At 43.8% G+C, this 15852-nt stretch overlaps 1 protein-coding gene across 3 annotated transcripts in view; it reads left to right on the top strand.

Moving 5' to 3' along the window:
- Positions 1–15852, top strand: part of DNAI3 (dynein axonemal intermediate chain 3) — a 63638-nt gene that overhangs the window by 42332 nt on the left and 5454 nt on the right. For all 3 annotated transcript variants that reach the window (XM_045522956.2, XM_010963319.3, XM_074376103.1), the window contains exons 17-21: positions 3576–3706; positions 6382–6445; positions 12150–12280; positions 14042–14246; positions 15751–15842. In XM_045522956.2, coding sequence (XP_045378912.1) covers positions 3576–3706; positions 6382–6445; positions 12150–12280; positions 14042–14246; positions 15751–15842 — 623 coding nt within the window. The remainder of the gene's footprint in view (positions 1–3575; positions 3707–6381; positions 6446–12149; positions 12281–14041; positions 14247–15750; positions 15843–15852) is intronic.

Below are 15852 nucleotides of genomic sequence, written 5' to 3'. Positions count from 1 at the left end.
GAAAGGGGATGAACACACATTTTTAGATCCTCATCTGAGCTTTCAGTTGGCCATGTCCCCTTACGTGTGTTCTGAAGTCGTTGTAGGCAATATCACAAGTCCTGAAAAGACTTAATTTTCACTGGGTAATTCCATGGATCTTGGTAACACATGCCTCTTGTCTCTAAAGGCATTACTGTGGCCATGTCCTGCCTCCTGTGTAGACGGCCAGCTTCCAGGAGTCTGAGATCTAACTATGGTATTTTGGATCAACTCTGGACACACTGCAGGCTATTCACCCACTCTGGCCAGATCTGGACCTATTGATGAGAATTGTGTGGTTCTCACACTCGTTGCTTCGTGATCACGTTATTACTGTGGGTCCTCTGACCAGGAATCACAAATCCACGCCATTCTACCATCATTTTCTCGAGGCCTCGTTGGGTCTCAGTGTGTGGTACTCTGTTGCCATCTAGTGGCCCCAGGCCGCTCAGCCTTTGCCTACCATGTTAGATTTAAAAGTCCGTGTCCTTAGTGACTTGAAGAAGTTCTGTACCTATTCTGATAAGGAAGCCTTTGCTCTAAATGGCTCTGGAATTCCTCTTTGGGAATTGCCTTCAAAGCCTCCATTTTATTCTTCTGAGCCATGTGTCATAGTACTTAAGGGTGTGGATGCTGGAGTCTGGGTTTAAATCCCAAAGCCACAATTTGGCCAGATCAAATTACTTTACCTCTCTGTGCCTTACTCCCCCCCACCACACCTGTTTGAAAAGAAAGGGATGAAGACAAGGAGAGTAAATAATAAAGGTAACTACCTCATAGAATGTGGTGAAGATAAAGTGAGTTAATACACGTGCAGCTCTAAGAACAGCACACCGTCAACTCACAGTGAACCTCAGCTACCTCGTGTGAGACCTTGGGCGAACTACTTAACCTCGCTGAGCCTCAGTGTGCTCACCCTTGAAGGGTTAATGCTTTACCACCTCAGGAGTTACTGTGAGAACTGAATGAAATGGGTTTGCTTGTTTGTTTGTTTATTGGTTTTTGTTTTTGTTTTAGTGGAGGGACTGGGGATTGAACCCAGAACCTCGTGCATGCTGAGCATGTGCTCTGCCACTGAGCTATACTCCACCCCCGAAAATGAAACAGTTTAGTGCACACAGTTTAGTGCCCGGCATGTGGTAAGCAATCAGTAAGTGTCAGCTGCTATTATTATGATGATCCCTGGTAATGGAAAATCCAATTCCTATGAGAATCCGAGTCAGCGCAGCTGACGACAGCATTTCTCTCTGGCCTCGTCCTCTCGGACGACCACATCCAACACTATCAACTAAGGCCCTTTCCTTGGAGCTCCCAGCTTGGCTTCTGTGAACTTCCTGATCCTTCTTGAGTTTCTCTCCTCTGTCCTCTTTCCTGGCTCCGTTTCTCCTTACTGCCCCCTCATCGTGAATGTGCCTCAGACTCTAAGTTCAGCCGTGTGCTTTCCCCATGACCTGCTCGCCCTGCAGTGACACCGTCTACGCTCACCATCCCTTGGGAGTGAGCCCAACCCACCCCCGCAACATCAGTGTATCTGGAACAGAACTCGTAACTTGAGTCATCCCCGACTGTCTCCGCAGGCCCCCTGCCCAGCCTCCCGAACAGGGTGATTAAGCCCCTGTTTATAACGCATCTCACATTTGCCTTTTCCTTTGCATGATCAGTAGTGACCCCTGGATCGGGCACCCCTTGTCAGACCAGAGGGCTCCACACTTTTCTCTTGCACCCCCTCAGGAAACATTCCTGAGTGAACATGTATTTATTTATGAATTATATACATGCTTTACTCTATGGATATATTTATGTGCTTCATTTTAAAAAGAAAAAGCAGGCATAAAAATGAGAGAATTTGAAATAAATGTTTTAATGATTTTAATTTTATGTATTAAATGGATATGAAATGTCTTTCTGCTCTTGCTAAATGTGTTACGAATAATATCTTTTAGTAAGAACAATGGGATTGAATGTGCCTGGTTGTTTCTTGAAATGTTGGCGACCCTTTGTAATACAGCTGCTTAAAGGCTGTGGGTTTGGCTTCACTTTGGGACTCGTTTTTTAGTGTCGTACCTAGTGGGGAAAGGGACTGCTCAAAACATATAGATCCCAAACAAAGGAAATGCTGGTTGGCTGTACCTGCTAAATCATAGTGATTATTTTTTTCTTTCTTTTTTTGAGGGGGCAGGTAATTAGGTTTATTCATTTATTTATTTTTGGAGGAGGTACTGGGGATTGAACTCAGGAACTACCACCTGCTAAGCAGGTGCTCTAACCCTGAGCTACACCCTCCCCCGATTATCTTTTACTTTTGTCTGGAATTATAGTCGTTTTTTTGAAATGCAATATGTATTTTTAGTGTTGCTGAAGTTTTCTTCCCCTATTTTTGTTTTCCTTTATATGTTTGTTGTTTGGTTTTCCCATGACTGATATAACCCAGTGGATGCACTGAGAAGGTGTGGTGAGGAGAGTTTTGTAAGCATATATTTCTTTACACTCTTTCCCAGCAGTTTAATACCCCATTAAAAAAAAAAGTGACCTGGAAAAATACCTAAGATATATCTTTAAGAGAGTAGAAAAGCAGGCTACAAAATTGAAGTACCCAAAGAAAAAGTAAATAAATTAAGTAATAGCGGGAAATATACCAATATTTTCATAATGGTTGTCTCTGGGAGACATGATAATGAATGACTTTTGTTATTTTCTTCATGTTTTTCTCTCTTTCCCAAGGCATCGATGAATAACATTTATTAATTTTAGGTCATAAAAGACTTCTGTTTTAAAACAAGATGATATCAGATACTTTTAAAAGAAAAGATGTTCCAGGTGACATTTGAATTCCAGCTCCCAGATGAGCTCCGCTCTTACTGTTTGCATGGATAACTGTAACATAGTGCAATCACTGATGTTCATAAATAATAAACCTGGGCTGATCAGCAGGCATTAAATTATGTTCCATATGCTGGCTTATGACAAATGAGTAATACATTTTAGATGGATTTATTTATTAGAAGTTAAAAAATTTTTGACACTTTAAAGGCCAATCTTGAATTATTTTTAAGAATTGCCATATGATGAATAAAAATGACATGAGTTTCTCATTAGGGAACGTAAAGGGTGTTACCAAGTCAAGAGAAACTGCAATGATATCTCTGAGAAAATCAAGGGGGTTATAACCCAGAGGATATATTTTGTGTCCAGTTTACTGTAAATAATTGTGGAATGATGTAAATGATGTAGAAGTGGTTTGCAAACTGTGCCCTGGAAACTTTTAGAGCCCCTGAAAAGTGGGCAGAGGAATCCTCTTCTCCCACCCAGGAAACACTTCAGAGCCGTGCAGCTTTGCTCGGTTTTACAAGCAGGGGTTCCAACACCATCTTTGGTTTGAAAAAGGCATTCTGCTGCTAAATCAGAAGTCTGAAATTGCTTGGACTTGTGCCCCCTACACTGGGGAGGGGATGGGGCAGATATGTGTGACGAGGGACAGAGAATAATAACTGAGTATATTTCAGATGCTCTTCCAGTGTAACTGGGTGCTGCTTCTATCCATATGCCTCCCAAAGACAAAGCCGCAGCCCAGGACAAAGCAGTGAAGGCGGGAGAAGCGAGGCCGTATCAGAATCTGGAAGAGGGGTTGGCCAATCATCTCGAGCCAATAGATGACTTCTGCACAAAGTTCTTCGTGGGGACAGAGGTGAGTTGGAATGATCTGCTTCTAAAATTAGTATTTTAAGTTACATTGAAATATATGATTATGACCTCTATGGTATGTTTACCTTATGAAGGCTTACAATATTTATACTGTTTTCATGTTTTAATGTGCTTACTTGCATTTAAAATTTTTGACCTCAGTGCCTCATAGATTCATATTTGAGATGTTCCTGAACAAATGTGGGAGAGTCTATAAAACCAGGTATGATTCTTTATACTAATATTTTATTGATCAACCTGCAAATACTTACTAAACATCTATACGGTGTGAAAGAAACCATGCTGAGTGTTAGAGATTTACTAAGAAAACGTCATTTTGTCTGGCCGGTACAATCTAGTAGGAAAGAGTGAGAAACTCACTCAGTGCAAAAGGCAAATAACTCCTGGATATAATAACCATAACGGCTGTGATTTCAGCACCTGCCATAGCAACAAAGGCGAGCTCAGGTCCATCGGTGTTCTATGCATCAGGGTCCATGCCAGGTACTTTCCAAATTATGTTTCATCTAATTCTAATCGTCCTGGAAGACTGATATCATTAGTGCCATTTTACAAATGAAGAAATGAGGCTCAGAGCTTTATCTGCAGTCATACAGGGGCAGAGATGCTCTTTTCTCTCTTTCCAAAATATTTTATTTGTTTATTTATCACTGTATTATTTAATTATTTCATTTCGGTGGGGGGTCGGGGGTGGGGGGAAGGTAATGAGGTTTATTTCTTTCTAAAGGAGGTACTGGCGATTGAACCCAGGGCCCCATGCATGTGCCTCCTGCGTGCTCAGCAAGCACTCTACCACTGAGCTGTGCTCTCCCCGCTGGAGATGCTCTTGTCACTCATGGCTGTTTACCTGACATGAAGGCATTTCCCCCAGGCCGTACCATCTGGGAAGACGCCACTGCTCGGTCTTACTGAGGTGCGGTGTGTTCACACGTCAGTGTTATGAGGGGCCTGATCAGTCCCTCCAGCCCTTGAGTGTGAACCACCTGCCAGGCTAGCACTAGCCCCGGATCAGAGACAGCACAGCCTCTGTCCTCGGGGATCCCACCGCCGAGTTAGGGAGCAGACGCGTTGACAGTGTGACCCACACCAACACCTGGCCAGGGGCCGCGGGGACAGGAAGGGGGAGGTTGGGGAAGGCGACCTGTGAGCTCGCTAGACATTGGAGGCGGAGGAAACACCGAAAGCCCACGGCACTGCGGAGGCACCAGCCTGAACGATATTCTGGGGTTACGAAAGCCCAGGACTTGTCTGGAGATAGTGGGACAGTTTGGTGTGAGAGGGAATGCTACGCCTGGAATGCTAAGTTGGGGTCCAGCAAAGGGCCTTTGCTGCCATGCTAGGCTATGTGATTTTATTTAGTAAGCAATGGGACTCTACCAAATAGACGTGCGTTTTATAACTGGGGCTTCACACCACAGTTTTTGTTATTTTTTTATATTATGACAAAATATGCATAAGCACGAATTTACCATGTTAACCATTTTTAAGTGTACTATCCAGTAACATTCAGTACGTTCATATTGTTGAGTAACCATCACCACCATCCATCTCGAGAATTGCTTCATCAACCCAAACTAAAATTATTCTACACCAATTAAAACAATTACTCCCCATACCCTCCTGCCCCCGGCTCCTGGTAACCACCCGTCTACTGCCTGTCTCTATGAATTCGACTGTTCTGGGCACTTCATGTAAGTGGAATCATATAGTATTTTCTCTGTGCACACAAAAGTTTTGTAAGTGGGGGATGACAGCTTTAGAAAGAGAAATGATCACAAAAATCTTAAAATAGATATTAAAGCATGACATCCTCTGCTTACACTCCTTTTCAGTGACTACTTAGTGAAACATGAAAAATCCAAGCTCCTTGCACCACGCATGGCTTATAAGCATCTGCGTAATTTGGCTCCTTTCTATCTTGCCACCCCCATCTGCACTAATCTCACTTGCCCTGTCTGCTCTAATTTTTCTCTCATTCGTCTTATACACCAGATGATTTCCTGCCTCTCAAGTCCTTTTGCTCCTTGGAATTAACTTCATTCATCATTCAACAGATATTATTGAGCATTTAATATACGCCAGGCACGGCTGTTGGCCCAGGGAATATAGCAGTGAACAGAATAGTCAAACTTCCCTGCCCTCGGGGGGCTGACATTCTGGGGGTCTGCTCTTCCACCGGCCCTTGGTGTGACTGATCCTTCTGCCTTGGATGGTTTATGGGAGACCTCTTTCTCTCTTATTCTAGAAATATGTATTAAGTACTGACTTTGTAACATGCTGAGAACAAATCACTGAATAAATCGGACCAGATCCCTCTCCTCCTGGAGCTTTCAGTCCATTGGGACAATTTTCTGTTAAAGAAAAAATAAAGACTTTGGAGATGCAGCAGTTGGAACTTGTGGACCTAGACTATCTTCATAATTGCCTGTGTTCTCCCCATCACTGTATGGAGATAAAAACACAAAAATTTAATTTTTTGTTTAATATAAAATCAAGTAATCATCTTGGGCCTTTCCCCCCACTGCCCCAAATTATCATTTGATTAAATTGGTCTGTTGCTTTGTTTGTCTGAGTTGCAATCAGTCTTAGCACATGAATATGAGGTCTTTTGCATCTTAAGTGGTCGTTACACTCATCAGGAACCTGTAATATTTTTAGGAAGGTGAAGTGATATACACAGATTGGAAAATGGAAAGAGACCCTGAAACTGGCCGATTGATGAGTAAGTTTTGATGATTGCTCCATTATTCGTAAGTTGTTCCTTTTAAACAAAGCACTGAGTAACCCCGGTCTTGCTAGTGGTGAGGAGGGCCCCTGAGGTTCTGACTCTATACTTGTTACTCAAAGTGGGGGCCTTGGACAAGCAGCAGAGTTGTCTGTCACCTGGGAGCTTGTGAGAAACACAAAATCAAGGACCCAACCCCAGGCCTGCTAAGTCTGAATACAGATCTTAATAAAATTCTCCAGGTGATTTGTTTTCACACCAAAATTTGAGAAGCACTGATCTACTGATGCTTAAATTACAAAGACGCTTGGACAATTCAATTTTAAAATAACAATGCTGTTTCAATAATTCAACAAACCAGGAGCTCAGCTATGTGGAAAATCTGAGCAACATGAAATTATAGGCTAAATTTACCATGATCTTGAAGACCTCAGGACAGTATGGGGTGACTGAGACTGTGGGGCCCTCCTTTGGGGCTGGGACTGGTGGTGTCCATGTGTCCCTCTGCTCCCAGGGACTAGACTCTGGGCAGCTGAATGGAGGTATGAGGGTCACACCCAGGTGTGAGAAGAAGCTGAGTCCGTAGTTCAGGCTCCCGAATGAGCTAAGTTCCTTGTCAAAGCTCAGAGCCTTGGAATACACTCCAATTACAACCACTTACTTGAAACCTTTGGATTTTATCATGGCATGAAAATATATTTGAGCCACCTTGCAAAGTGTGGAATAATCATGAGCTAAGAAAGAGGCAGCTAGGACACCATGGAGCAGTGAGGTGGCGCAGCTCGGCCAGCTTTGCAGAAGGGGATCTGGTCAATCCTGGGGGTGGTTGGGACAAGTGGACGTGTGAGTGACTGACAGAGGTCCAGAGGTTGGAGCCACCGCCCGCAGAGGACAGCTGTTTGGGCTCAGATCTCCGCCTTAAACGTCATCTTCTTCATTTCCATCTGCTGAGTCTGGGTCTGCAGGCTGGAGTCTGCCTTAGACCAGGGAAGGCCTGCTGCTTCAACACCGCCTCCAGGATGGCCATTTTATCTGGAAACAAAGCACTCCTACTTTTCTTACATAGGTCTCCTGACCAGACACCCAAATGTGTATTATTAATAAGGGTGGGGTATTGAGAGAACATTAGATGTAACCCAAAAAGAGGGTCCAGTGTGTGCAGACTGAGACCAATTTTCCATTTTCCGTTCATTTCCAATTCCATGGTTTAAAGTTGAACTCAAAATTATATACTGTATATAATGAATTCCAGTCAACCACTTTTACGCTTACTCATGTATCTATTTATTCAATAATTCATGAATGTTAATTGTGCACCTGCTGCGCACCAGGCACTGTGATACGTGGCAGTGGTCCCCCTACCCCCCAGGACACAAGTTGAGACCTTGAGGCTGTAACTTGGTCATGCACAGGTGGACACTGGTTCCTCCTGGTCTCAGATTTTCTTGGAACCTTACCCCAGTGCCAGTTTCCGAAATTGCTTTCGAGGTTGCCCATGCCAAACAGATTTAGTTATTTATTTTAAATGAATTTTATTCCAACGGCAATAAACCTAAAAACCAAGAGCTTTATGTCCGAACCTCACTGATACTTGCTTGTTCTTTCTTTCAGTCTTGTTTTCTTTCTTTCTTTCATTCATCAAATCATTATTGAGAATTAATTATGTGCCAGACACTGGGGATATAAAATGAACAAGATATTATCCTCCCCCAAAGGAGTTCCATGATCTGTTGGAAACCGCATACACAAATGAGGATGTTACACTGTCGTCAGTGCTGTGGTTGGAAGCAAACACAGAACCCAGGGAGAGACCAACTCGCTTGGGCTGTTAACAGAATGACCCACTGAAGAGAGATACAGTTGAGCTGGAGCTTTAAGGAGGGGGGAGGTTTGCGATTTTCCAGATGGAGCAAGATATTCCAGGTAGAAAGAGGAACAAGTGCAAAAACATGGATGCTCAGAAGAGCAGTGGACAGTTAGGAAACAGGGAGACTCCTGGCCAAAGCGTAGCAATATAGAGGCTGCAGGAGCAGCGGGAGAGGGCTGGGAGGACACTTGGGTCCGGATGGCAGGGAGCCTTCAGTGCCTTCCTGGGCTGCGGACCTTATCCTGGTGCCACCGGTGTAATCAGAAAATCACTGTCAGGAGAGCGGGGCGGGGGGTTAATTTATTGGTGGGACTTACAGTGGAAACAGGATGACCCATTGGCATAGCCTAGATGAGAGATGGAGAGGACTGACGTACAGGCATGGTGACAGGGGTGTATAGCAGGGGAAATTTAGGGGAAATACAAGAGGGAGAGCCTCAGGGGTTAACATACAAGGACTTTGTGACCGGTGGGATGTGACTGGAAAAAGGGAAAGAGGAGGTGCTTTTAATTTCTTGGCATTTAGTTCATTCTAAAAAAAAGGAGGAATAACTTTAACCACCTACTTAAAGGATATTTTTAAATCATCTTAATACTTTCATACTTTAAAATTACCATCCAAGTTATTTTGTATCAATGATATCCAAATGACTGTGCTATTCGCACTGATTAACGGCTGAGGTTCAGGGAAAGTCCATGTGTGGGCTTTGTGCTGAGCTGTGTGCTGTGTGCCCTCGTTACAGTCCGTGCACTGGGAGTGTTTTCCAGGGGAGCTACCAGCCTGATGTCTTTCATAAACACCGGGGAGGCCTCCTGAGTAAAGACGAGGCAATTACTGGGACCCAGTTGCTCTTGAGCAGCAGGGAACCCCACGTTCTTACCTCCGATGTACAACAAGGCAGGAAGGAGAATTTTCTCTTCTAAGAGGAAACTTCTGAGGGACAGGCTACCCTGACTGAGCTCTGTGTGATGAAGAAGGTCAAATCAAACAAAATTTCCAGATTATCTAAGTGACCAGCCAAGAAACACAAGCTGCATGAAGACAGTGGACGTAATCCTCTCGTGTACTTGACTCACAGGTTGACACACGTCATGTCCCAGTATCCCACGGATTAACTCATTTAATCCTCGCAGCAACACTGTGGATTTGAAGCCGGGCATCCTGTGCTCTTGACCACATCATTATGTGAAATCCTGCAGCAGATAATGACTCTGGAAACTACTGTTTCGTTTATTGTAAATTCCTTATAAAAACCTGGCTGGGCGCTCTGGCGCTTCACTTAATAACTTAAGGACAGCTCCACCTACTGCTGAAAGGCACTGAGGTCTTTCAAAGAACCCAAGGAAGGAGAAGGTATATGGACTGAGAACCTCTAACATGTGAAAGTACAAATCTTGATAGTTCTCAGTGTTCCCATCACTGGTGATCATTACGTTTTGCATGTGGCTTCTAGACTCCTGGACGGCCCTGCTCACCAGAGTGAGGTGGTCCAGGAAAGCCCGGCGCACCAAGAACAAAACCAGGCTCTGAGAAACAGGAGCCACAGCAAGAAGGAAGCCTCAGGTTTTCAGGTGTCTCCTGCCTTCTCAGGAATCTTCCAGATCACTTCAGGGTGGCCTTAGAAAGATGTCTTCTGTGCTGTCTTCAAGATGAGGCTTTGGTTGGACGAAAATTGGTCTTTTTTTTTAAACTATAAGAGCTACATTTAAATTTATTTACTTACTTATTGACTTTTTTCAGGTAATTTTAAAATTGAGAAAAAATATACATAAACATGAAATTTAACATCTTAACCATTTTTAAGTATAGTTCAGTGGAACTAAGTACATTCACAGTGTTGGGCAACCAATCTCCAGAACTCTTTTCATCTTGCAAGACTGAAACTCTGCACCCGTTAAACACTGCTCCTCTCTCCTCTTTCCCTCCAGCCCTCGACACCCACCATTCCACGTCTAGCTCCATGAACATGACTACTGTAAGTTCCTCGTATAAGTGAACTCATACAGTATTTGTCCTTTTGTGCCGCCTTATTTCCCTTTAAATAATACGCTCAAGGTTCACCCATGTTGTAGCATGTGTCAGAATCCCCTTCCTTTTGAAGGATGAATAATATTCCATTGTATGTATAGACCACAGTTTGTTTATCCATTCATCCCCTGGTGGACACTTGGGTTGCTTCCACCTTTGGGCCATTGCGAATATTGCTGCTATGAACATGAGTGGATCAATATCTCTTTGACACTTTATGAGCTTTTTTCAAGATTTGGTAGCTCTTTTTCTGCTTAACGTTCCATTGGTGTTCCGAGAAAAAAAAAATCCAGCCTTCACGTAGCTATTAATATGATGAAATTCATTGTAAGTTCGTGGTTTTAGTATAAACTAGCCACACACTGCACTGTGGTTGGCCCTGATGGGCACGTATTTTTATGGCCATCCCTAGGGCTACTGGGTGTGGGCAGCAAGGAATGGGGAGCAGCCAGTCCTGCAGCCAAGCCTGGGGGAGAGGAAACCCAAGGAATGGCAGAGGAGGAGACAGACCAGCGAGGCAGGCGGACCCCGGGGCCTGGGGCCGAGACTGAGGGGAAGTCTTGATCTTAAGATCCAAACCTGCTGCTCCTCTGGTCTTCCCAGTTGTGATAATGGAAACCACTTCGAGCCTGTTGCGGTTACTGGCCTGCTGGCTGTCATTCTTGTCCCTTGATCTCTCTCACCCCTCCTGTTCAAGCCCCCTCCAAGTCCTGTCAACTGTAGCTCGCACACGTTTCTCGGTTATCCACTCCTCCGTTGCACCTTCATCCCAGCCGCCATCCCGTCTCACCCCAACTCCCACAGCAGCCTCCTGTGGTGCCCCCTCTTTGCTGTTGTCTGCCTCTAATCCCAGAGCAGCCGGAGAGTCCTCACATGTCAATCACATTGTCTCCTAGGCCTGAAGGACTCATTAAAACACATTAATTACACTGGGAATGTAATCTAAACTCTCTTCCTAATGAGGCCCTGCGTGGTCTGGAGTCTCCTGGTCTCCATTCATTTCTTCTTCTTTTTTTTTTTTTTTTGTTTTTTATGAGGGGGAGGTAATTAGGTTTATTTATTTATTTCTGTTTGGAGGAGGTACTGGGGATTGAACCCAGGACCTCGTGCACTGAGCTAAACCCTCCCCCCTCCATTTGTTTCTTGTCTCCTGTTGGCTTCCTCAGAATGATAAATGCACAGTCCCTCTCCTAGGGACCGGGGTGTGTTGGTCCCTCTGGAGGGCTGCTCCATGCCAAAACCCTCCCTGCCGGCCCAAGTGCCTCATCTTCAGAGAAGCCTTTTCTGACCATTCAACCTAAAAGGCCAGTGTCCCTTGTTATTCTTTCTTCTGACATGTTTTTCCTTCATAACACCTTTCACATTTGTTATTCTCCACTTTGGGACTTGTTTATTGAGCACCTGTCTTTCCCACTGGGCTGTAAGCTCCGTGACGGCAGATCGTGCTGGCTTACTAACCGTTGTCTACCCAGCCATCTACAGCACCTGGCACCTACAGGCGATCCAGGTATTTGTTGACTAACAGTAGATAACATCGACAAACTGACAGATTAATGAGTAAATGCATAAGAACACGAGGTGTCCCTCAGAGCCCAAGAAGTGGCCTTGACGGGACTGTCCCCAGACTTTCCACAGAAACAGGAGGAGCTGTCCCCTGACAGATTCTTTCAGCCTGACCGACCTCTGGTTCTCCACTCTTGGACCTCGTTAATCGGGACAGTCGTCCTTTGGAGGTCTGCCTATTCTTCGTTGCAGGAATGTAAACAGTGTTATTAAAGATGAAATGGCCTTTTCCACTCCGACAGCAAAGAAGCCAGTGAGCCTCTACACGGTCCACGACGGGGCTGTGCACACTGTTCAGAGATCACCTTTTTACCACGACATCATCCTCACCGTTGGGGGATGGAACGTGGCCATCTGGAAAGAAGGTGTTATGGTAAGTTGCCTGCAAAATGGAGGAGTGGGTGGGTGGGCCTTTGTTTTGAGAAGGGCAGCCGGCACACCAGACTGCTCTGACAGCACAGTGCCTCCGAGACACTCTGTAGAGAAACTGGAACAGATGGCCTGGGCTCCAGCTTGTCAACGGAACCATTACAACCTTTCGAAAACACAACCATTTGTTTTTCTTTCCTGAGGGAAGGAAACAATCACCAGTCTTTTGTTCTCTGAAACCAAACAGTCTTTTCTTCGAAATACATATCGTGGGCAGTTCACTTGATTTACGTTCCTCCTTCCCCTTAAAATCCAAGATGGGGTGCGGATTACTGTATGACGTCCAAGCAATGGGTCTGTCGCCTTTGCTCCTGCACCAGAAACTTGTCAGCAGGTTCAGAAAGCGGGAGTAAGACAGCTAAGGGGTCTGTCGCCTGGCAGACAGGGACGTGCATGGGTCAGCGGGAGGCAGTGCCAAGAGTCTGTGGTCAGGATTAGGACAGAGCCTGGGTCTGGGCAGACAGAAGCTCATCTGCCCAAACCTAGAAAGACTGGTAAAATCCAAGGAAGCAGGTGGGTGGGAAGATCACTATGATATGTCCCTTTGGTGAGCTATTTAGAAAATGATCAAAATCTGAAAAAAAAATGTATATATATTTCATAGCCATAATATATATATTCTTTGGGGGGGAAATACATACATATATTCTTTGACCTAACACTTTTATTTCCTTTTATTTCTGGGACTCTAACTTACATAAATACTCCAAAAAAAAAATGTGTGTGAATATATGTGCAAGTTTGTCACCAAAAAAGTTGAAGATTCCTTGTGTCTGTCAACAAAAGGACTTCTACTTTATACCAATGTACTTCTGTATAATAGACTTTTTTCCCCACAACAAGCAAGTATTAATTTTGCAGTTAAAAAGGAAATTTAGGCAAAATTGTCCAAAGACTGTGCAGGGGTCAGGAACCTGGTTATCCACAGAAACGGAAGGAGCTGAGCAGGAACAGGTTGGGAGTGTCGCCCCTAAGGATGCATGAGTTGGTGACCGTCTTCGTTCCCCACAGGAAGGTTTTATATGCACGTGTTGGAAGATGGAGGCAGTGCCATGGCTTAGTTTAGTTGCTGCAGCTGTGAGTAGGTGAATGAGCCCACCTGGTTGCCAGGTGGAGTATGATGGGAAGAGAGCATGTTCTGATCTTCTGACTCTATGAAAACCTCCCAAAGAAGGCAAATTACCGCACACTAGAGAAGAGAGAAGATGACCTTATGTGGCTTTCGTGGTCCAAAATCTCTTCCAAATAATATTTATAAGCCATTGGATGCAGCTCACAGAGAGAACTGACTTTTCATTCGCTTTTCCTAGAGCTGTTTCCCTGGTGAGCAGACGCCTGACAGGGAAATAAAGGTATAAGCAAAACTTGCTTATGATCGTTTCTTGTCTAATGTCCTCCAGTCTCCATAGAAACAGCAGTGGACTTTAGCAGCAGCTACATTATTAGAACCATCAACAGCTCAGTTGGAAGGTTTGATCTTTTCTAAAATGTCACTAAAATAAGAAAAAAAAAAGATGCTATGAAAATATACAGCAAAGAAAAGAGCTTGCATTATATAAAAATCCTACAAGAAAAAGAAAGATTTCTGAGTGGGCATAACTTAGCTGTTGTATGAGCATAGCCATCTGAGTTGTACTTAAAATCATTGTGAATATTCCTCTGATAATAGCAAAAGCTTTTCTTTTTTTTTTTAATTTATTTTTAGACTGGACCCCTCCTTCAGTCATGCTGTGCACCAAAAAGGTACACCTCAGGGCACTGGTCCCTGACAAGGCCTGGAGTCTTCTATATTGGCCGGGAAGATGGATACCTTGATATCTGGGACCTTCTGGAGAAAACCCACGAACCAGCCCAGTCGCAAAACATCTGCATAACCATGATCACCTGCGTCAAACCCTGGACCTTTTCTGGTGTGTTAATTCTGATCGAATGAGCTGAGTCACCTTGCCTTCCGGGGGTAGCCCAGGAACATTGTGACATTCATCTGGAAAGCCTCTGAGGTTTTCTTCTTAAGTTTTATTTTTCTTCCCATCCCATCCTTTCCCTTCCTTTCTCTTTCCTTCCCATCTCTCTGCTTCTTTTCTCTTCCCTCTTCCACCCAAACTTTGGATACAGCCTGAATGTCTCTCACCATTATCTTCATCAACAGTCATTTCTGAGACACACTTAGTGTGCCAAGCAGAGGCTGATTTTGAACCATACGATGAAAAGCATTCTTCTCACCCTCTCCAGGTCCGGGAATCACAGAGTGAACCATAAATCCTTGCTACCTTTTACCACTTCTCTTCCAAACTGAACAAGTTCTGTATCTTTAATTTTTCATTATGTCATAAATGTTCAATATTTCATCACTTTTGGGGGCTCTCCCCTGGACAATATCAAGCAGCTCTCTTCATGAGATCAAATGACTCTGTGGGCTCACATATCTATTCAAACTATAACTTTTGAACTGACTTTGAGGAAAAAATAATAGATAACAGAGTAAGCAGAATGTGTCTATGGTAAAAGTAATTTATATCCTTTGTCCCAATTTCTCTGCTTCACCCAAATAATACTTTCTACACAGACCCAGTACTTATTTGCCTTGCTTAAAAGAAGTTTCCCTTTGTTTCCAAAGATGTGCAGGCATAAAATTGTCTTTCTATTCATTACTTTCTCAGAAGAAACATTACATTTAGAAACACAGTCTTTAGAATCTCTAGAGTGTAGCCAGACTTTGGTCTGTCTACTACTTGGCTGTATGTGTCACCAAAGAATATTTTCCCATCTTGCAACAAAACATTGCTTTTGTATATACACAGGGATTTCAAGTCTAGGATTTAGCATTTTGAACCAGACCTTCTGAAAATAAGAAGAAGGAAAAAGTTGATGAGATAGAAAATCAGAATTCTCAAACACATTTGTGTTTTAGATCCATTTTAAATGATCAGAGGAAGCAATTTGTTTTTATAACAAGAAAGTTGATTCTGGCTGCGTCTTTGAACTTCATCTGGATAATGGTATCCTTTAGCCTTTACTGTGTTTTTGGTGAAAGCTAGCTTCATGGTTTTTCTTTGAAAATCATCCAAATATTGTCCCTGCTTTCTTTTCAAGTTTGCCCAGTGGGTCCAGCTAGAGAGGGTCGCCCTCAGCAAGGGTGGTCTCCTTATATAAAGACCAAGAAAACATGAATGGAGGTGGGCAGGGTGGCTGGTAAAGGCTTGGGGTCTCAGCCTTCCTTTCACCAACTGGAATAAATGGCTTTTACATGGTAGTGTGGTCTCCGGTCATGAGTGTCTGATGAAGATGCCAAAATCATTGTAACCACAGCAGGTCCTTTGGGAACTCACAGAACAGAAACACAGTGCGTGTTTAACCTCTACGATGGCTTCCTGATTGCAGAGCTTTTTCTCCCCCATTTTTTGAATCTTTCAGCTAAGCAGCAGTTTATAGCCGTAGCCGATTATTTTGGAACACTACATATACTGGAAATTCCTTGGACGTTAAGTCACCCTTCCACCAATGAGGTTAGTAACT

Source organism: Camelus bactrianus, chromosome 13 (assembly GCF_048773025.1).
Source record: "Camelus bactrianus isolate YW-2024 breed Bactrian camel chromosome 13, ASM4877302v1, whole genome shotgun sequence".
Classification (NCBI taxonomy): domain Eukaryota; kingdom Metazoa; phylum Chordata; class Mammalia; order Artiodactyla; family Camelidae; genus Camelus; species Camelus bactrianus.
Note: the sequence above shows the minus strand (reverse complement) of the source record. Positions and strands in the feature narration are given on the sequence as shown.